Source organism: Zerene cesonia, chromosome 19 (assembly GCF_012273895.1).
Source record: "Zerene cesonia ecotype Mississippi chromosome 19, Zerene_cesonia_1.1, whole genome shotgun sequence".
Classification (NCBI taxonomy): Eukaryota; Metazoa; Arthropoda; class Insecta; order Lepidoptera; family Pieridae; genus Zerene; species Zerene cesonia.
In genome coordinates, this window is record NC_052120.1 from 9,858,970 (window position 1) to 9,881,779 (window position 22,810).

At 32.8% G+C, this 22,810-nt stretch overlaps 1 protein-coding gene across 2 annotated transcripts; it reads right to left on the reverse strand.

Annotated features, from left to right (window-relative positions):
* Positions 1–6,825: 6,825 nt before the first annotated feature.
* Positions 6,826–15,902, reverse strand: LOC119834661 (protein FAM151A). 2 transcript variants are annotated; one of them, XM_038359088.1, is made up of 5 exons: positions 15,792–15,902; positions 12,668–12,769; positions 10,772–11,016; positions 7,546–7,788; positions 6,826–7,139 (listed from the first exon to the last, which is right to left on the reverse strand). In XM_038359088.1, the coding sequence occupies exons 1-5, from the start codon at positions 15,820–15,822 to the stop codon at positions 6,906–6,908; spliced, it is 855 nt and encodes a 284-aa protein (XP_038215016.1). In that variant the 5' UTR covers positions 15,823–15,902; the 3' UTR covers positions 6,826–6,905. The 2 variants fall into 2 exon arrangements, with proteins under 2 accessions (XP_038215016.1, XP_038215017.1); XM_038359089.1 differs by lacking the exon at positions 15,792–15,902 and adding an exon at positions 13,218–13,357.
* Positions 15,903–22,810: the final 6,908 nt, after the last annotated feature.

The window sequence follows — 22,810 nt, forward strand, 5'->3', positions numbered from 1 at the left end:
CACGTTGCAATGATGCAAAAGTCAAAGATCAGTGAACCTTGTCGGTCGGAAGGTTAAGAAAGTTCCGAAATACATTTAGCAGAAGTAGTATTTAGTATTTAGTATTTCAACATTTTATTATATTTTAAGAAGATTGTCATGTTTTATAAGGGGTGCTTATTGTTCTATTTATTATAGGGCAATAAGACTATATTTTCTTGAATGATTTTTTGTAGGGAATGTTAATAAAGATAGTTTTATTTTATACACAAAATTCGAAATTATGGAATTTTGTGTATAATATAAAATTTTAACATGCCCAGAATACTTTTGTTTATCATAACATTTTTTTAATGTCAATGCGATATTTGAAGTATGTATGTACTGAGTTACTTGCTAAAATCTTTTATAACTAGTATTAAATTACATGTGCCACAATAATTTGGTTCCTGAATTATTTTATTTATGACATATCCAATGCGGGCGATCCTAATCAGGATAATTATAAAATAAACCCATACATTTATTACATTGTCATCGTACTTATTTACTTGTTATCTAAATTTGTCCGTTAAAAAAAGGTCAAATGTCAAAATCAAGTCAAATGGAATTGGTTATGTAACATACAAGCATATGAAGCTTATGTAAGCGTGTTAAAAAACCAACAATTCGAATATAATTAAATTATATCAAAAGATTAATGTGTTTATAAATAAAGCGTGAAATAATTAATGGCTCTTGCAGTTATCGAAAAATATATTCAAACATTTCACAACCAGTATTTCATGGTGAATTTAACGTGGAACTTTGCCGTAAACTCATAAATATGGGCTACCGTCGACGAGACGAAGTCACGTACGCAGAACATAATATGATGCCCAATTGAGTTATAATTGTAACGTATTTCATAACACGGTTTACAGAAGACTGGTAAAGTTTGCTGATAATGGAGAATTTATATTACCATACGCTCGTCTAGAAATGATTCCTGTGTTATATTACATATATAATATATGCTTCATATATATTACCATAGTCTAGAAAAGATTCCAAGGGAGCTTTTAATCGGGATAAAAAGTATCCTATCACCCAGGTCAGCTCATCTGTATACTAAATTTAAAATCCGTTCAGTATTTTCAGCGTGATAGATGAACAAAAATTCAAACAAATAAACTTAGACATTTATAATATTAGTGTGATTAACCTCATATTTGGAAGTACTATCCCGGTTTCGCCTGTGGTAAGTACCTATTTTTTTTTTTATTTTTATTTTTTTTTATAGTGGGGAAATCTTACATAGATACCCACGGCCCCCGGGGAAAAGGAGCCGTGGATTATGTCGGATTCTTACCGACTAAAACCCCACTGTATTCCGACGAGCCGCTTTCATGAAGGGGTAACGGGAGCTTGTTAATATACGTCCGCAACCCCCTCGGCGGCAGCCCGTTCCCGGGCCATGCTTAGGGATTAGAGCGGCTGTGGTAAGTACCTGGTACAATACAATAAAATAAGTTATGTTACCTATAAAATAAGTCTTTATCACAGTATTAAGAGTAAAAATATAATGAAGGGAAAGCTTCAATTGGTATTATAAAATTCCACCCTGTATAGTTATACAGGTGGATAACGCTTAGAGATCAAGTACACGTCCAACAGCGAAAGAATTTTTTAAATCGATATAGTAATTCCTGAGATTAGCGCGTTCAAACAAACTATTCAGCTTTATATTATTACTATAGATAAAGTGCTGTAAAGAACAAATTAAAACACATACACACACTCATACATATGTACTAATGCTTTTAATACAAAGTAAGTATGTTAGTATTATGTTATCTGTGGTAAGGATAAACATACATACACTAATGCATGAGTTTTAAGTGTTATAAAGTTGAGTGCACCTTCCTTATCTTTGAACCTAAAGCTGTTGATATCATTTGTGGAATTGCTCCATTCACAGTACACACACACACTTTTCAAACACCTAATTTCCCTTTAAAGTCGGTTCAAAATACCTAGCCACACTGGGCCGCCCTGCATATCAGCTTCCTTTACCAATAAACGATTTACGGCCTACCGCGAACTGCAGGCGATAAAATTTCATATTACATGCATTTTAAGTTTATGCATGCATTGTTAGCTACCGGTTTTCGATTGAGAACCTACCCAGTACGCAGGCGCGTGAAGATGTGTTTTGGTAAGGAAATAATTAATAAACAAATGTTGAAACATCAGTTTGACTCTGTTGAAAACAGTGTCGTTTTTAATAACTAATTGCGCGTCGCGGTTTCACCCGCGTAAGTCCGTATCCCGTAGAAACATCGGGATAAAAAGTTGCCTATATGTTATTCCAGTTGTCTAGCTATCTACGTACCAAATTTCATTGCTATCGGTTCAGTAGTTTTTGTGTGAAAGAGCAACAAACACACACACATCCTTACAAACTTTCGCATTTATAATATTAGTAGGATAGTACAGTATGATGTAATTACATGAAAATTACAAGCATCATTAACATTAGATTCCTGACTAGGACATCTATCGTTTAAAATATCAATGGACGTAAATTATGCATTGTCTACGGTATTTAACGGTAAAGTTTAACATGTTTAAGTAATATTTACATAATTATCATAAATAATATCATGGAGAGATAATATTGAATGCTATGAATATATGTTTGTGGTGAATACGCCATAACAATTGAACCGATTCAATATTTTCGTCTTCATAAGTTAAGTACATTCTGCATCTTTAAACAGATTAAATAAATAAATGTATACAATCATCTTTTTAATTTTCCCCACGTGGTTTTGCTCGAGAAATCAAAGCAAAATATAGACCGATCCCGAGGATTTATCCGTATAGTTCCCATCCCCGCGAGATTCCGGGATAAAAAATTATCCTATGTACCTACCCAGGTCGCAAACTATCTTCTTCAAATCTCCAGATAACCACTCTGATCTTTGATATAGAAACTTATTTGATAATTTGTTTATAACGATTTAACTCAAAACTGCAAGATCGATATTAAATAGTTTCAACATAGTGGCCGAGTAACGGAGGCTGTATATATTTTTAAACATAGTAAACTGAGCAAAGCAGGAGCAAGACCCTAGTCTTGTAAATATTATCATATGGTCTTAATATTCACTTCACCATTCAGTTCGTCATGTTACACAAGTTTTCGGAAGCCAAAATGAAATAGAATCAATTAAAAACATCGAAACTGCGTAGGAGTCCGTCTCATTATATTTGATTGACAGACGACCTAATGAATAGAAAAAATAAATTGAGCCGAATGCAACTTCTAAGAAATTTACGCTGTTTCTTTGAAATATTCGATTATAAGATTTTTATTTAGGTCATTTTAATATCGAAGTCGACGCATAAAAATTCCTGAAAAATTTTCTTTGCGATTGTTGGAATTATGGATATGAATTTGTGGCATAAATTTAGTTTTCTATGCATTTTTTGGAGCTACTAAGCATGGGATAAGGAAAGGATTTACGACGGAATGGAATGGGAAAGGGTGGAATAGGATATGGACCTCCGTTTCTCCCACTCACCGAAGGATAGTAGCATGCTACTGTGTGTGCTTCTTCCCCGATCATCCATCCATCCATACAAACTTTCGCGTTTATAATATGAGTAGGATCTACCTATTTTCAGTTCCTTATTTACAACATTTATCGCGCCTGAGAGAAATTTATAAACACTCTCATATAAATAAGGATTTATGTAAAACAAAACAATAAGCACACGCATATCACAATTAAAAATTACTAATAATTAATTTTTTATTTAAGGTATGCTTTACAATATAATAAAAAAGTGAAAACCAACTAAAACTTATTAGTATTTTAATTATTTTTACGGCAACCCTATTAAGGATCACACTGCCCTTTATTGCGAACTTCCAAGGAACTGCATAAAACGGAATAACACATTTGTACAGTGTTGCCTTTCTAAGAAATTGCGAATATAAACGGGCAAGCTATATGTGATGAGAAATTATTTCTTGTGCAATAATTTTAAATGGTAGTTGATATTTTATTGCTCGACGCTTTTGTTATTTTCTTGATATGTTTGGATTGGATACAATCATATAATTAATTAAATTGATAGGATACTTGTAATCGATACTTTGGTGACATATTTTTTATTTAAAATGTACATAATTAAAAAAAATACATTCATTTTAAACAGAACACGAACTATTTTAAGTTAATTTTTACCGAATAAATTCAAAACGTTCAGTAAAATCAAACCACTTAAAGAAAGTTCGCAGATGCTCCAAGTTTATTAACTAATTATACATGTTATTATGTTACCGATAACAATTAAACATACGTACGAAAATTTATCCACGCCATGATTTTTATAAAATTCTTTTCTTTACATTTCTATTTCGTAGTCGTTTTTTCTCTTATTAATTATTATCTCCCTGATATGTAAAATTGTTTGCAAATACTCGTTATAAAACTATATAGATTATTGCTATAAAATAAACAATCAAATATTTCCAATTGACATCATTGCAACAGACAGAGTCGTGTTTCCCGCGCTTCGGAGTTCGAATGGCTTGCACAGATAACATTTGTTTTTCGATACTTTTCAATTTAATCGAAGAAGGTTAGGTTGCTAGTCAACCTCTTTTGTTATGTAGAAAACGGAGGATGCTATTAATAATTACTTAATTAAGAAATTGGCGCCCCTCTAATTTCTTTGATGCAAATAATACGTTGTTAAATTTTTATTATACATCATAAGACGAATTTACACAATTTTTTAAATGAGAAGAACATTGGACTGCTTATTTTTAGTAAGTAGAGACTATTTGAGTTTGTTCTAACAAAAATTTAAATATAGCAAAACAAATTAAATTTCTCACGAGGTACATTCAGCACATGGTATCCACATGTGTGAGGTCGTCACTCTATTGACTAGGGTTCTGCGGTTCTATTGTCCTTATTACCTAATTTATAAAGTTGCAAATCTTGTGCGCTATGATTTATATAATTTGTTATAACATTATAACATCTCTATGACCTTATTTTATGAGCAAGGTTCAAAATTAAATAATGGAGAAATATGCATGCTGTTTTATTTCACATATTCTTTACAATGAATTCGTGGCATAATGTGAAAAATAAATCATAAATTTTTCTCTTTTGCAATGAACGAATTAATTCGTTTCTGTTCTTGACCTTTTAATTGCAGTTGTAGGCCATAACCATTGAGACAACATTGTTCCTCTGTATGAATTACAGTTAAAATTAATTAATTATCATTAGGAGTATAATATCAACGTCCACCTTCTAACATTCAGAATTTGCTACTTTGTTTAGAAATTAAAAACTTTTTAACGGATTTAAAACGCGACTTATTCATTATATTATTGACTCGACGTTTCGAACACTTTACTGCGAGCGTGGTCACGGGGAGACTGACCGTTAAAAAGTTTTTAATTTCTAAATGTATAATACTAGCGTAAAATCAAACACAAGAAAGTGCTATGCTACTTTGTTTTTAAGTGTGTGGGAACACTAAGTATTTTTGCACATCAGTCCCTATACTAAACGATAAACAGCTTAGAATATATAGCTATGGTTAAAATTTATATATACAATTTCGCATCTAGATCATTATCTATAACAAACATTGAATTCTATAAAATCGTAGAAAATTAATTAGGTACATACAATTTATTGTAATACCGGTGTAATAGTAAATGTTCTTTGCAAACATTCGTAAATTGTACGAATGTTTGTACGCAAGTGAGTGGCTCGGGTAGGGGAAGGCAAGTGCAGACGCGGGCAGTAAGCTAGTAAATTTATAATTCACTGCAGCAATACATTATGCAATATGTGCATATCCGCCTATACGCTTAGTTCAATGATCACTTGAGATTCATTTGCGTTACTTAGAAATGCTTTTACCGTCGATTAAATAAAGGTTCATATAAATAGTTTTAGCGCGGTTGTATCGAATAATAAATGTTTACTAAGTATTTTTTAAGAGAAAACTGAACCGCCTCCAAAATGTCAGAACTTGACCAATTTTAATGCGACCACATGGCAGGCACTGGCTTTCAAATAAAAAAAAGAATCATAGAAGTCTGTTCACCTAAAAGCTATGAGGTAACCACAAAAAGCAGTTGAATTGATTTTTTTGAGGTCGGTTGGAAAGTAGACACTTTAAAAAAATACATAAAGCACGCATTTATGATAGAAGCATATAGAAGTGAAGGCATGATACTTATTGTCTTCACTTTTATACAGAGTATACGTAAGGAAATTCATATTTTAATCCGGGCAATCCGGATCATAAAATAAACTTACGAAATTATTACATTGTCACCAATCCTTGATAAGCGTACATAGTTTCAATTAAATCTTACCGTTCAGTGAGTCAAAAGCTAGGTAAAAAGTCGTTACATTCAAACGTAATGTTAAATTTCATTGCAATCGGTTCAGTAGTATTTGCGTGAAAGAGTAACAAACATACACACCTTCCTTCATCCTTACAAACTTTCACATTTATTATATTAGTAGGATAGGATAGGACAAGATTTGCGCTTTATGTTCATTTATAGGTAAGAGTAGAGCACGTTTCTGCACGAATAGGGGCAACTCGCATCGGGGAAGTACCACGCCCCGCGATGGACTCCTTAATTACTAAATTACCCAACTGATTTTAATCAAATCTGCGCACTATGTGCAGTTAATGACTCCTCGGGCGGAGCCGGGGCGTCTAGCTAGTTGTGATATATGTTACACCGTCGTTTCTAATTAAATACATAGGGTTTATTGTGTTATTACGAGTAAAATAATACTCTACCAATTACGCATTAAACTTTAATTCCAAATACTGTACTTGCCAATAAAAAATGAAACAAACAGAACAATAATATCACATAATATTTAGTTCTTCGCTTTATTGTCTGGGGGTGGGAGACGCAGCCTGGCAGCTAGTTCGTGCGGAACGTCCAGGTACGTTCTCTCCAGACCCACGGTCAGCAGGAGCGCCCGGAGACGGTCTACCTCCACGGGATCCCCTTCACTCGACCATACGGTGATGGAGGAGTTCAGAGATCCTGTCTCCCGCAGGAGATCCAGGATTACCGGCTGGCTGTTGGACGCGAGACCAGCTCGCACCTGAATTGATTTTTTCTTAATTTGATGATGAACACATAAATTACAATAAAGTAAAAGCAACAAAAATGGAAAACTTGTGGAATATTATACCCCAAACCATATGGTGTCTTAATCCTTACGACGAAAATTAAGGATTCATTATGAATTTTTTTAGTTTTTCTTTAGATAGTCGGACTATTTGTTTATTTATGTATTTCTTATAAAACACACACACACACACGCACATAGATATAGACAGTAAAAACAATGGCGGCCCCAGTCCCAATTTACCTTATTTAATAACATTCGGATATATTTATATGTAGTAAGATACAGACATATCTTAATAGTCATTATTGTCACAAGAAATATTCGACAAGTTAGGCCAATGAATGAAATACATTCGTCACATGTCCACAAAACTCACCGGGAACGTCACGGTCTGATTGACGTGATTCTCATTCAAGAGCCGCAGCATGGAGCCGATCTGGTCTCTGCTGTATTCGCCTTCAGTGATGTTCCCTCCGTACAATGTGGTCCAGCCAACGGACAGCACAGCTCGACTGTGCTTCGAGCCTAGCGTGAGGAACTTGACTGGATCCACCGGCTTGGTTGTCGCTTCTACTGGCCCGGGGAGGATGTCCGCGTTCAGCCATAGGGGGAACGTGAACTGGGGAATGGGGGAATTATTGGAATTCATTTACTTGGAAGAGAGGGGTTTTTAATTGACACATAGGAGTTAATAAAACAGTAACTCCTATAATTTTTAGTTTTAAAGCATTCGAATGCTTTTTACATGAGAAAATTTTCAAGAATAGAAAAAAAATGATCACGAGGTGGGATTCGAACCCGCATCGTTTCGCCGAACCGTGGCAACGCCTAGCCTCTCGACTACCCGAGACACCCACCACACTCTACTAAGAAAAAAGAATATGAGTATAACTCCTTCTTAGTTTTATAGTTTTTAATATTATTTTAATAACATTACAACTATGCAATAGTTCACAGCAGTGGAACACAATGTAAGACGGAGTGTAGTTAAGCAATTGCTAAAACTGAATAGCAGAAGTTATATGATTATCCAAACTATATTATAATATACCTGATATTCAGGAGATGTCAGATACCATACAGGTAAAGTGTATACATCAGGCCACTCTATATATGAACCCTTTATTCCACAAAATTTTCACACAAAGCGAATAGATGATGATGATGATGATATTGTACCCGGAACTTTCTAGACAATTAACCTACCTCCAAACATTATCCCATTAACTTACCTCCTTACAATCATGTCTAGATTACGAACTGGTGACAAAGTGCTCTTAATTGATGTCAGTATTGAATAATAAGACTAAATATATCCTAAATGATACAACACAAATAAATCATAATACAGATAACAGTGATAAAGCGTTGAATAAATTAAAAATGATGATTAATGATTTTTTTTATGTCATTTTGGCGGGTACCTCTATTTATTATATGGTTGATTGGTTGTACTACAAAACTATTTTATAAGTTACTATCTCGCTGTTGGGTTTATGTATGAATCCTGAAAGAATGCCAATTAAACTTAAATTTTTCATACATGTTTTTGAGAATACAAAGTGGTCCCTTTATTGAAACTAGTTTGATGAAATTTCTATGGAACCAATTTAAATGTAAATACTATTATCTACTATTTATTTATTACTAAACAAACTTTGAAAATGCACTTAAAACAATATAATCAAATCGGTCTAGCCTTTTCTGTGCTTTAAAATACCCGATAAAATTATCATATCCTAGCCTATCGATTTATAAATAACTAGCTGTCCGCCCGGCTTCACCCGCGTTAGGTACATATATAGCTTATGGCACTTAGGGAAATTGCAGGTTTCATTGAGTGGAAAGGATTTTTAAATCCCAGTGGTTTATGCGTCAAAACGTCAAAAACATACAAAAATACAGAAGTTTTCTGTTTGTAATATAAGTGTAGAGGGATAACAAAAAGATCAACATCTCTTTTGTCCTATTTCATACAATTAATAATCGGCATACCACTATTCTAGAAATAAATCTGTACGTGCATATACAGAGACCGCACAGTAGCAGACGTTTGCGATACGTCAGAATGTATTAATAACTCCATCAAATTATCCAATATAAATTCTAACACCACGCCATAAAGTTTAATTTTGCATAAGACACATTACGGAAGCGGTCCAACACTCATTGTACTTGAATAAGGGTCACTTTTGTTTTAAAGACGTGATGAATGCGTTTTAAGGATGTTCCCACAATGCAAGTGAGTGTGCGGCATATATTAATATTGCTGGTGTGTATGTGTTTTGTTCATTGAACTGCTTTATATGCCTATTTCTTTTCTAGTTGACCCGAGGACGCAGTGTTGTCTTGGCGCGAAATGTCAAACGCGCGAAATTCGAATAGAGATTTTTTTTTTTTTCATTATACAGTTTAAGGAATTACAATAGAGTATTAGAACATCAATATTAATGAATAAGAGGAAGGATAATAAATAATAGGGATTAATAAATAATCACAGTTTGATTATATCAACCAGTGTGAACAATCTTATCATGAGTTGAAGAAAATAAACTGCCGTTAGAAAGGACATTTATTTTTTGTAGTATCGGTGAGAAACTCCGTCTATTTACTCATACCAAGGCAATATCAATTATTTTCATGTATAACTCATTATGGCGATCAATCAATTCCATTTAAAAATTTAAAATAATTTGAATTTGAAATTTGAATCTTCTTAGTAATAATTGGCACGTCAAAATAACTGTATCTGAATTTAGAATTTGAATTCGATTGGTAGTCTCAAGCAATCAAAGTAAAAACTGACGCCTAAAATCTATATATATAAAAGAAAGTCGTGTTAGTTACACTATTTATAACTCAAGAATGGCTAAACCGATTAGGTTGAAATTTTGTACAGAGATAGTTTTAGACCCGAGAAAGGACATAGGATAGTTTTCATCCCGGAAATCTAACGGGAACGGGAAGTTTGTCGGTAACGCCCCGAGTCTATCTTATCCGTTACAACGCGAGCAAAGCCGCGGGCGGAATGCTAGTTTAGTATAATGACGTCACACTTGAAACAATTTCGACTGTACCAACTAGCAAGCGTTTAATGCGTGATCTCATATGAACTGACTGATTCGACTAATTGTACAAATGTGCCCAAAGCAATTGTATAACTAGTTTGAGGATATTGTCTCAATTACCGTTACATTGCTTTGGTCTTACTCAATCTATATTCTACACTAATAGCATAAAGCTGAAGAGTTTGTTTGTTTGAACGCGCTAATCTCAGGAATTACTGGTCAGATTTAAAAAAAAATTCAATGTTAGAAACAGTTTTTAAAACATGCTTTAATTAGAACATTGTCATTTATGATTATTATACATTGATTTAAACATTGCTTTATATCCCTACTTAAATGGCAGCCTAAAAAACATTGTCTGGTATTATTCTATGCTTTGGCTAACTCTTTTTAACTTCTCATTACAAGGAGAAGAGAAGTAAGAAGAAGTACAATGGAACAGAACTCAAGATTAAGCCTTTTTTCCCACTAAAATTTAAATCTGTAAAAAAAGTCTAAAAATTTGTTTGCGTATGTAAATTTCTTATCACTCACCTCAGGCTTAGCAAACGGCGCGATATGGTCTTGGGCCTTTTCAAACGCCTCGATGCTTTTGAAGTCCAATTTCACGCCCTTTTGTTTGGAGTTCACGTTATTATATTGTGATACTGCACTCAGGAAGTCAGCGAGAGTTAGGTCTGAGGTGGTAGCGGGTGGGTGCGCCATGATGGGTATTGGTGGACCGTCTTTACCAATCACGTGGCCGAGAACTATGTCCGCTTCCAGCATGGATACCTCACCTGTATGAAATGGTAATTAGAGGCAATATGAAATAAGCAGTGGTGGCTCAGTGGTGAGAATCTCGGACTTCAAAATCGATAAGTCGGGGTTCGAGACCGGGCGGGGGCGTGCAGGAAATAAATTGATTTTTCAATTTATCTGCGCATGTGGATAACATCACCACTGCTTAAACGGTGAAGGAAAACATCGTGAGGAAACCGGCATGTCCAAGAATTAAAAGTTCGACGACATGTGACATCTGCCAACCCGCACTTGACCAGCGTGGTGGATTATGGCCTGAACCCTCATAGGAGGCCTGTGTCCCAGCAGTGGAAATATATATGGGCTGATGATGATGATGATGATGATGATGATGATGATGAAATAAGCAAGGCTTAGAGCACTGGTCCACAGGTCCTTGGAGACATGACGGATGTACAAGAAACAAGAAGTTCAATTTATCTGTAGGCTAACTGGGCCCCGCGGTTTCACCCGCGTAAGTCCGTATCCCGTAGGAATAGTGGCATAAAAAGTTGCCTATATGTTATTCCAGTTATCCAGCTATATATGTACCAAATTTCATTGCAATCGGTTCAGTAGTTTATGCGTGAAAGAGTTACAAGTTCGACGCGACAGTTGATATCTGACAAACCGCATTTGGCCAGCGTGGTGGATTACGGCCGGAACCCTCATAGGACATAGGGCCGTGTCCCTGCAGTGGGCAAGGTTTATTTAGACAACTTTTAACTGACTTTATAACAGACGAGACTTCCTTTCTCGACCTCGATTTAGATTAGGTGAAGTAATTTTAATAACTTAATTATTACAGTAAAATCTCATACATGATATCGATCTAATCCGTAAATTCTAATCGTATTGAAGTACATGTCATGAGTTATCCTTTCAAATATCCATTGCAATGTGCGTAGATGCAAGTAGTCGTAAATAGTGTCATCTACAAAATTCTAACACGCTTTAATTGTAACAAACGACCGGGTTTTCCAGGAATGACCGCGACAGCTGGTCTGCGGTGCATGCCTCCGCTGTTCGTTGATTAAAATCAATTTAACACTTAACATTTCTAGTGGGTTACTCATAACACATACAAATAATGACCGCTGTTAATCGGCGCTATCAAATTACCTTAGTTGTAAGGATAGATTCAATGTATGTCTGTATGTTTGCATAACAAAAAGGCAGGAAATTCAAAATTTTAGGAATAAATGCCTCTACGATGTTTATGTACGTAGACTTCTGAATTTGATCATGGTTTCTAATTTGATGTGAAATTTTTTAAAACTATAACCTACTTCCTTCCTACTAATCCTACTAATATTATAAATGCGAAAGTTTGTAAGGATGTGTGTGCGTTTGTGGCTCTTTCACACAAAAACTACTGAACCGATTGCAATGAAATTTGGAACGTAGGCAGCTGAACAATTGGAATAACACATTGGCAACTTTTTATTCCTACGGGATACAGACTTACGCGGGTGAAACCGCGGGGCGCAGCTAGTCTATGATAAATATTCAACTAGATTTGCGCCCGCGGCTTCGCCGGTTTACTCGTAATTTATTTCGTAATTTATTTCAGTAGGAATGAGATGTTTCATCACCATAGAAAGAAGATTTTATCACTATGGATTATAAAAAAATTACAAAACCGCTTACTTGCTAAAGTGGCTTCGAGATATGTCTTATTATTGACAGCATGTGCCCAAGTGACCGTGGTCAGATTCTTCATATTGTCCTCATCTCCTTTGATACAGCTTGCTGAAATAAAAAAAAAAGAATTTATAATACATTTTATAAAAAATATAAACTCTTTTTAAATAATAACAGCCAATGTCAATATCCACCTAATTATAAAACAGTAAAAAAGCGGTATCTGTACATTAATGAAGATATTAAAAGAAAAATAATGGAAGGTTTAATAACAGAAATAGGGCACGAGTCCATAAAAAGTATGTGTTTGATAAGTTTATCTAATTATTTACATATAAACAAAAGATAAAAAAAAGTTTTAAAATGAAGATCTGGATCAATTGAAAGTAATTTTAATTTTTAATACTAGCAATATTGAATGACGTAGATATGAGACTATGAGCATTGAGCACTGAGCTAACGTGAAACGTCATACTGGCCGGTAATAACTGCTCAGCTGTTTAGAAAGATTACAGCCGATATTCGTTTTATCAGGTACAATGTCATAACTACATACCCATTGTTTCGTTTCACTTTCAATTTTGTTGGAATGTTATATTATTTAATGTCCAAAATGGTTTAATATAGCTAAAAGCCTTTACGAATCTAAATAAACTGACAATGAACTAGAAAACATAACAGTGATGAACAGTGATATGACACTGACAAGTTACTTCATGGTTGGTTTGTAGTTCTTTAATGTTTTCACAGATGGCGCTTTTATCAAAACAATAATTATGAATGGTATAGGTAATCAGAATTATTAACTGACATTCCTAAAAACGAAGGAGGTTTTCCGGAATATTTTTGTGTTTGGAACAGGAAATTGTTGTCATTTGGTTACAATTAAGAATATAGACTAGTCTCTACCTCCGTACCTCCTACCGTAGGTGACGTATTTTTTTAGAAAAAAACTGAACTAAAATCGATATTAAAACGGTGCATATCCGTATTGATCTTTGTTTATATTTAATTATTAATAACGTATTTTAATTAATAACAACCTATTTGTTATAATATTATCGCTATGATTTTATATTACACGTGCATAGTATTCCCTATATTATTATAAACGAATAAGAACTATTTACTTAATCAAATAACTTGGTTAAAATATACATTTCTCATCAAAATAACATTTCAATATTTAATTCCAAAAAATTAGGCTAAGTATTAGACTTCTTAGATTAATTCATTAGAAAAAATATAAAATAACTAGCATTCTGCCCGCAGCTTATTCCGCTTGGTTAAAGCAATATCCAATAGGAATGAGATGCGTCACCGGGGTACAAAGCAACCATGTCATTCCTAACCATCACCAGACACATAATTATACGACACGTCGATCCGTTGCGACGTTGAAAGAAATATTTATAAACAAACGATAACTTCGCATTTTTAATAACCGTTTAGTTTTAATAATATCATTATTTTTATGTCATCTGTGATATTAATAAGAATTAGGAAAGAGCTGATTAACACTTCCACATACAATATTCAATGTAAACTTAAATATAAAAGTAGGCAAGCGTACCTTATATTTTTTCAAGATGATCTAATTACGAATAGAAATAGAAATAGTCTAGATTTATAGATACAGCTAAAAGAATTTACTGGCACGATCACCTGTCTAGATTTGGAACGAAATAATTAGACTTTTTGTAAACAAAATCCGGTTTTATTTTAGCGTGCTTGTCTTAGATTTTGGGGTTCCGCAGTTAGATGAAGAAAATGACTCGGTTGAAGTTTAGACTTCATGGAAGTTAAAATATAGGTAAACAATAGAGCAAGACCTTTTTACACGTGATTTATTATGTATTGGTAAAGATGAAAAAAAGCTTTTTTATGTGTCAGTCTGCTAACGAGCAGGTGGATCCGTCATAGGCTATAGAAACGTTTCCGAAGACGTTTTGCCGACTTTTTTATAGGTCCGTTTTGACTTCTAATATGTATACGTTGGGAAATGTAATTCAATTCAAGTGTTAAATTGTTTATTATAAAAGAGATATGGAAATGTTTATATGAAAGATTTATTATTGATGAGAATAAAGGAAAGCATATCGGACGCAGGATTATGGATTAAGGAAGACCCATTAATTCTTAACGTAGTTTAAATTCAGTAAAGTCAGTAATTAAACATTAACTTCAATTTCTAATCTATGAAAAAAAGATAGCAAACTCGTGGATGTAAATAATTGCCTCAATTTAATGTAAGGCGTTATAAATTAATCGCTTATCGAGTATCGTATTTTTAGTTAAAGCTGATTACTAACAAATTTTGTACATATCGGAATAAAATAGTTTTCATTATCTGAAAGATATTGTTATGAATGTTGATTTTATATTTTGATTGTTTTATCGATTGCAAATCGCTACTACAGATAAACTAATATTTGTCATAACCGAAATCCATATGATATAATATTGAACTATTTGTTAGTAATAATACGAATAAAGAATAAGGAAAAATGTGTAATTTTATTCCTTGCCTACAGTTCCTACATAATATCAGTAGCGATAGAGTTTTAATACCGCAGACCGAGCTTTGCAACGCCATGTTACATTTTATTAAACATATTGATTTGAGTTCGTAATTTTCATGTAAGTAAATATAGGTACCTATTAAAAAAAACGTATCAGTTCAGAGAGCCTACTATATGGAAGATTAATACGCATAGATTCTTTTGCATAAAAATAAATACCCTTGTAATTAGGCTACAGAAATGTTCATTTGCAGAAGAATTCCTTATAGTTTTGAATAAATTTTTAGTTTTAAATTTGATACCTATTAAAAAAAATGTATCTGTTCAGAGAGAGATATGAAAGATGAAAACCCATAGATTCGCCGTTTATAATTCTTTAACATCAGAACCCTTTTTTTCGTATTCGTTCAAGATATTGAAAAGATTAAATCTCCGAAAAATGTAAAAAAAAGTCGCCCAATCAACCAGAATCCGATTTAAAGTTCTGAAGATGTTTGTGCTTCCGAAACGCATTTCTACAGAAACAATATGATCAAAACTAAAACAGAATAATATACAACGATTGCGAAAGAATGTTATAATATAAATAAAATAAGAAAAATACATACCGAAAGCAAGCACAAGCAGGATTCTAAACATTTTCACGGTATGTCTTAAAAAACAGGTAACATAGCTGGAGACTGAACGATGTATGACCGCGGTTTGCCACCTGTTGATTGGAAAATGGAGCAATCATCTCGATTGTCGCAATTTGCGTCTCCAAGGATGCTGGGGCGATAGGAGTTATCATCATTTGATGACGCGCTTCAGATTGCGCTGCAAAAACGGTTTGTGCTCAAGGTTCGTGATGGTTTAAGGATGTGGGTGATGAGATGGATACATTTAATGATTTCTTTATTATTTTATTATTGTAATTAGTAAGCATATAGTGCACAACTATAATTGCATACATAAAAATATTATTGATACAAAATGTACTCATATAAATTATAACTGTAGATGAAATATGGAAAAAGTAATTACTAATAGATGGATCACTTTAATAAATTGTTTATTAACAATTTCAAGAAGTTTCATATAGGAAAATCATATTTATGAGCGACCAAATAAAATAGGTAATAACCTACTAAGTAATAATTTTGGATACGATCAAATACTTTTCAACAAGAAAGGTAAAGCAATTATATAATATTTTTAACGTAGGCAACTTTTCACTTAGACAGACGGAGTCATTCCAGACAATTATTAGACGTCTACCGTCTGGCATGAATAACATAAAAAAGGTTTTAACTAAATAGAAATTTGATTTATCATCAATAAAGTAGTTCACATCTGCAATAATATATAATTATATTGAAAATATAAACATTATATAATCCGTATATATATTGGACTAAATCAGCAAATTAAATTTGATGCAATTTACTTTACACAGACTGTGTATTTTTTTACGTCATTGTAAGTACACAGACTAAATTCTACATAAAAAGTAGTTTAAAAAACTAAACGACACGTTTTAATGACAGAATCAGCTAAATCGTCTCACATGCTCTTAAACAGAGCATACGTAGGGAAATTATTTAATCCTGGCGAATCAAGTCAGGATAGTAATATAAACTAGTGAAATTATCCCTAGTGGGGTACGGGGCGTGTGATATGCATCAGTTTCAATTATCGACTTTCTTTATGGACAAGTAGGTGATCTGCTTTCTGTGTCCTGCCAGACTGAGATATTTTTTGTGTGTCTATACCACGAATCGAACCCAGAAACCCTCGGTTCTACCCTCAAGCGTTAACCACAGTACTAAAGGGGCACATCTTGATAAGTAATGAAGTTTGAATTAAATTTGTCTGCTTAAAGTGGGTCAAAGTCAAACGTAAAGGAGGTTGCATACACAATGATTATATTCTCGGAATAAAAATGTGAGGAACGTGAGTTATCAGTGAAGCTAATAGAAGTGAAGTCCCGTTTCCCCTACTGGGTTATGGGGCAGATGATATACATCTGTTTCACTGATCGATTATTTTATTTTATGTACAAGTGATCCTAACAAGGTGAGACAAGGTGATCAGCCTTCTGTGTCCTGCTAATAGAAGCGAGTTAAAAACTTGATATTAATCCCGGTGCCGTGCGGACGTCGATGACGTAGTTATAATTGAATCTGTGCTTTCAATCGAATGTACTCAAAGGATAACCGTTGTCATTTACAATGAATAATTGGTATAATTTCAGGAAGAATGCAATACTGCACTGATTAAATGAGAATAGTATGTGATGTTGACTGCGTAAGACATAATGGGTGGATCATGATGTGAAATACAAAGGGTTTTGAAGTGGAAATTCTGGCTAGATTCAGGAGTAGGTATGTGTGGTGAGGGTTAGGTAAAAATTTATATTTTACAGGGCAACTGAGCTGGTGGTTCGCCTGATGGTAAGCGATCGCCCTATTAGCATTCGCAGGGGTATGCCTCTGATTATGCACTGCCCGCTTTTATGGTGTAAGGAATAAGGATTTTTTTACATCTGCACTCATCAAATCTCACGAAATGTCACCAGAGATTTCGGAAAGTTTAGAAATACGTTTCACGATAAAATTTACTCTCCTTTATGATACTTATATAGAATTTCGAGGATGTGGAAACATCCGTGATCTTAGAATTGTAAATTTGCTCAATATCTCCATCAGCAATTTACTTTAACTTTATTTTGTATCCTCTTTATCGATTGCCATGTATAAGGTTTCCTTTACTGACCTTAGAATAAATTTGATAAAACATATCGTTCGTAGAGTCGTAAAAGTAATACGAATTGAGATGGGAATTAATTAGTTAAGTCATTTGCTTGAAACAAGGTGATTTTATATATTTTAATGTGCTCTGGTCAAAATTTCACTTCGCCGCTTCGTAAATTTTCTACTACTGCCAACATATTGGAAAGATAGCCTTATAACATAAACTTTTTAAATCTAATTTGTTCTAAATAAAACAAAATCTCCAAAATATTTTACAGTTTATTTCATTACATTCAACATCGCTTTATTTTTAATTCGTTGTTAAAAATTTCATTTTATATAGAATAGGTCAACTAAAATTACATATGTATACAAAGTTACGTCTGGTTAGCATTTCTAGTTTTTCAACTTATCTCTGAAATTAAGGATGTCGTCACCGTCCCTTCAGTGTTACCATTAGAAAAATATTCCAAGAATCACATAAAATAGCTGCGGTATATTATACAATAATTAACATTTAGAAAGGTTTGAAGAAGTTAACGTTGACAATTAGACATATTTAGTTGATTTTTTTACCATTTCAAAGATAAGTTGGTGGTACAGTAATAGTCAATTTCATAACTGCTAGTTGAGTTCTGTGTAGCTTAACTGTCAGTTAAAATTACAATTTCTTACAAGTAGTAAAATTGACCATTAAATATTGCGAATAGAACCCTATATTCGGATAAAAAAATAATATATTTTAGTAAACAAATTGTGATGATGATTTACTGACCACATTTATTTCTTGTACAATATTCTTCATTTATTTTAATTTTATTTTCTTTACAGTTAGTGGCTAACATTGCTTATATTGGTGATAACTGATAAATAAAAAATAGATGGGTAGATAGATAATTTCTGAACATTCTTTCGTGAATCATATTTCTGAACTTACCAATTGATATAACATTCTTTTAATTTAATCAAAACTAGATCATAAATCACAGCACTCGTTTTTTTTTTGCTTTTCAAAATATTGAGGTTTTCAATCATTTTTTAGTTCAAAAATCATCTTACTATAAAATATTGTAAGCGCCAAATGACGCCATTCATACAGAGGAATACATTTTGCCATGTACTAGTTTAAATATCATGTTAACGAGAATGGTAAATGTCATATTAAGAGAGATCAAAATCATCAAAGTTATGACGTCATATGGTTTGACAAAGGCACATCTTTATTCGAAAATATGTATGACGTCATCATGTCATTTTTCATTTATAGTTATTTCGCTTAAAATGTGAAGATAAAATGAAATATTTTCTGTGGTGGCAATAACAAAATTAAAAAACCTTACTGATTTACATTTCTTGCATGGTCTTATAAAAAATCTAACTTACTGGTAGTTGCTCTTTACATTGTAAATTTTACGTAAGTCGATATTTATGTTAGTCAAATAACATAAAAAGTATTTACTTCTGATATCTATCTGGAAGACATATGCCTTCAAAAAAAAGTCTGTTAAAGTGGGTGAAAAACCATGTAAAGTCTCAATATACTCAGAATATTAATTTCTGACCCTTTTCACATCTGGTTTTATAAAAGAAAAATAATGACACTGTAAACCTAAAGAAAGACGAATTAGCATTTTTTACATTGTTTTATTAGGTACCAATATTTTCTATTACTAATAATATGTTTTCTTTTAATTATAATGAGTCTTATAATATAGCTTTTAGCCTTTAAAATTAAATTTCATTCAAACATCTAACATTTGATTTTCCAATGATCAGTAAGGTTACTTTTAGATATAAGCGTTAAGGGCTTAGGCTATAACATATTATGTGGTTTCACTATATCAATATTAATTAATATTCAATGTGTTCTTAAAATTATTCCTTATGTTGGTACTGAAAAATATAATAGAAACCTTACAAAATTGTATTACCCTAAAGGTTACATCTTACAGCTAACACACGTCGGATTTATTGTAATTTTAATATTATATGGCGTTACTTATTAGTTACATAAAATTAACGATCTGTTAAACTGTCACACGGAACTAACGAAACAGCTTACGTTCTTCGAAAATGTTTGATTAAGATGAAAAATTCTCATAACAATATTTATAGTTTTGCAATCCAGACTTGATGGAGTCGGCTAATAAAAACAGAATGCATGACCTTTATTTTAGCACAGTTGGATAGTAAATATAGGTAATTTATTATCTGACTGTGCCAATAGACAAGATATGTTTTTTTGAGTACAAATATGCAGTGGCTTATTGGAATAAGAGTCACTGGGAATTAATGAACATTTTACAAAAATGTATCTAAGAAAAGTTTATTTTATTTTAACATCAAGTGGGACATAAATAAATATTTCAAAGCCCTCTCTTTCACTGACGATACTAATTTGTACATTACGCAGCCGGTTTTTCTTCGATTGTCAATATCTTTAGATCCCTAAAACAATGGATAACTGAACCATTTGGTTTTAAGTATATCCGTTTTAACCAAGCATCACTTTAAAATTAACTTACATGAAAAACAATTAAACATTGCAATATTGGAATGTCATAAACCCTGTTATATTTGGACCACACTAGTGTTGCCAAAAAAAATCATAGAGAGCCCTTATAGAATTTTTGATTTGACGGCGCCTGTCATACAGACGTAATGAGATTAAGGTCTGTCAAAAATTCAAAGCAAATTTATTATTGTTATCTATATTAATGTTAAATAAATATTTATATGGTAATTTTTTCACATTCATCACAATCGAATTTATTTTAGAGTTAACTTAGATATTTTATTTAAACCTAAATCTTAATTACCGAACGACATAGTCAAAACTTATGTTATTTTTTGAGATAACAACAACTTAAATATTTACAAATGTGATTCTTTATTAAATATACCTTGAATATCCTCAATTTCTCAATAAAACGTTTATTAATATCTTATAAATAAGTTATTACTATTTATTATATTCCAAAATAGTTAATTTACGAGCACATTTAAAAAGCACGTATAAATTTATTATATACCATAAAAATACAATTTTCAACAATCACAATTTGCATTTACAAAATATCTTAATTTAACCGTCATATTTAAAATTAAACACATATTTTTAATACAAGCTATTAACTACATGAAGTTTTTAATTATAGTTATAATCTTAGAGGTTATTTAGGATCACACAAATCTATTATTAAAAAGGGAAATAAATAAATTTACTTTGAATCAATCTCATAAACACAAAGATCGTGAACTTTCGTTTACATTCATTAAATTTAATTCACTATTTTTAGAAACTTTAACCGTTTTAACTCCAACGAATAATTAATGTTGGAATAGACCACGCTTCGGTACGAATTGGCCAAACCCGCACCGGCTAACCACACAGAAGCTCGGAGTAATAGTAGCATACGAATGTTACAATGTATTGCGTGTGATGAGTGTAGAAGCCGGAGGGCCGTATGCCGCCGGCCGTAAGCCGGAGGGCCCATTTGTCCCATTTTTAAGGCGGGAAACAAAGTTAAATATTTGCAGAGCGTGGCGTTTACCGTCAAGTGACTAACCAGCTCCATTGGCGACTATGTATTTAAAAGAAAATATTTATTCTTCTGAATCTGTAATCGTCGATACATTACAAAACATAATACAGACTACACGCGGTCCAGTTTACGCACAAACTGCAAAATATATATGTTTGAATAGTCGACAAAATTTCCTTAAATTTCCCAATTTCGCGCAACTTCATAATTTTTTTTTTTTCTTGAGAACCATTTTCACATTTACAACCCAACAACAAAACGATTCGTGAAAACGGAGCAGCTAGAGCGCTCCGTGGTACCCGCGTAAGTCCGTATCCCGTAGGAATGTCGGAATAATAAGGAGCCTATATGTTGTTCTAGTTGTCCAGCTAACTACGTACCAAAATTCATTGCAATCGGTTCAGTAGTTAATGCGTGAAAGAGTAGCAAACACACACACATCCTTACAAACATTCGCATTTATAATATTAGTTTAGTAGGATAGGATAAGAGGACAAGAGACAACTCTGTCTGTCTCTTCTTCACACCTAAACCACTGAGCTATTTTGGATGAAACTTTACAGAGATAGTTTGAACACCGAAATAGGATAGATTTATCCTGGAAATTCCACGGGAGCAAGTGAACAATGCAAGGAAAACCATGGGCGTTATATTTTTCTCTATAATATATTTTTTTCCCATTATTATATCATGATGGAAGTATTTGGCAATACTCAATAGATTTTAGAAAGATGAATATAATATAGTACTTGTTTCTTAACATTAGTGTGTAAAATATTTTAAATTCCGTGTTATATTCGTGCAATATCGATACACAATATATACACAATCGATACACTTGTATCGGACACTAATAATTACGATAATTATAACACTACAATTTTGTATCCTTGTAAATGTAATTAGAAAACAGTGTAGCGCTGAATTATAAATTACTTGATTTATAAGTCCACGGCTTAAACGAAGTATAGTATTTTAAATATAAATCAATTCGTTTACTATAGGCACAGCTGAATCCTTTTAATGCAAATAAAAAAGGTTACCCTAAAAATAGGCTGGATCAATTTTAGAAATATTTTTTTAAATTTTGTATCACATAAATGGCATCGTAAAGAAACTGCGAACAAAACTAATTTATTTTATTAGTTTAAGCAAGCAAATTAAGTTCTATTTATAATAACCGATCCCGTTGTGTGAAGTCTACTATATTTGAGCAAATCACAAAATTGAAGTCGGTTCATCTGTTTGGGAGTTACCATAACCACATCCACACACAAACACGTCAAACTTACGACTCCCGAGTTTTTGGGTCATTAAAATAACTGGTTACCGAGAAATAGTTTGTAGACA

Coding starts and splice junctions, on each gene's coding strand:
- LOC119834661 (XM_038359088.1), bottom strand. CDS start 15,822: ATGTTTAGAATCCTGCTTGTGCTTGCTTTCG. Junction 12,770..15,791: donor CCTGCTTGTGCTTGCTTTCG/GTATGTATTTTT, acceptor TTTTTATTTCAG/CAAGCTGTATCAAAGGAGAT. Junction 11,017..12,667: donor TCTCGAAGCCACTTTAGCAA/GTAAGCGGTTTT, acceptor CATTTCATACAG/GTGAGGTATCCATGCTGGAA.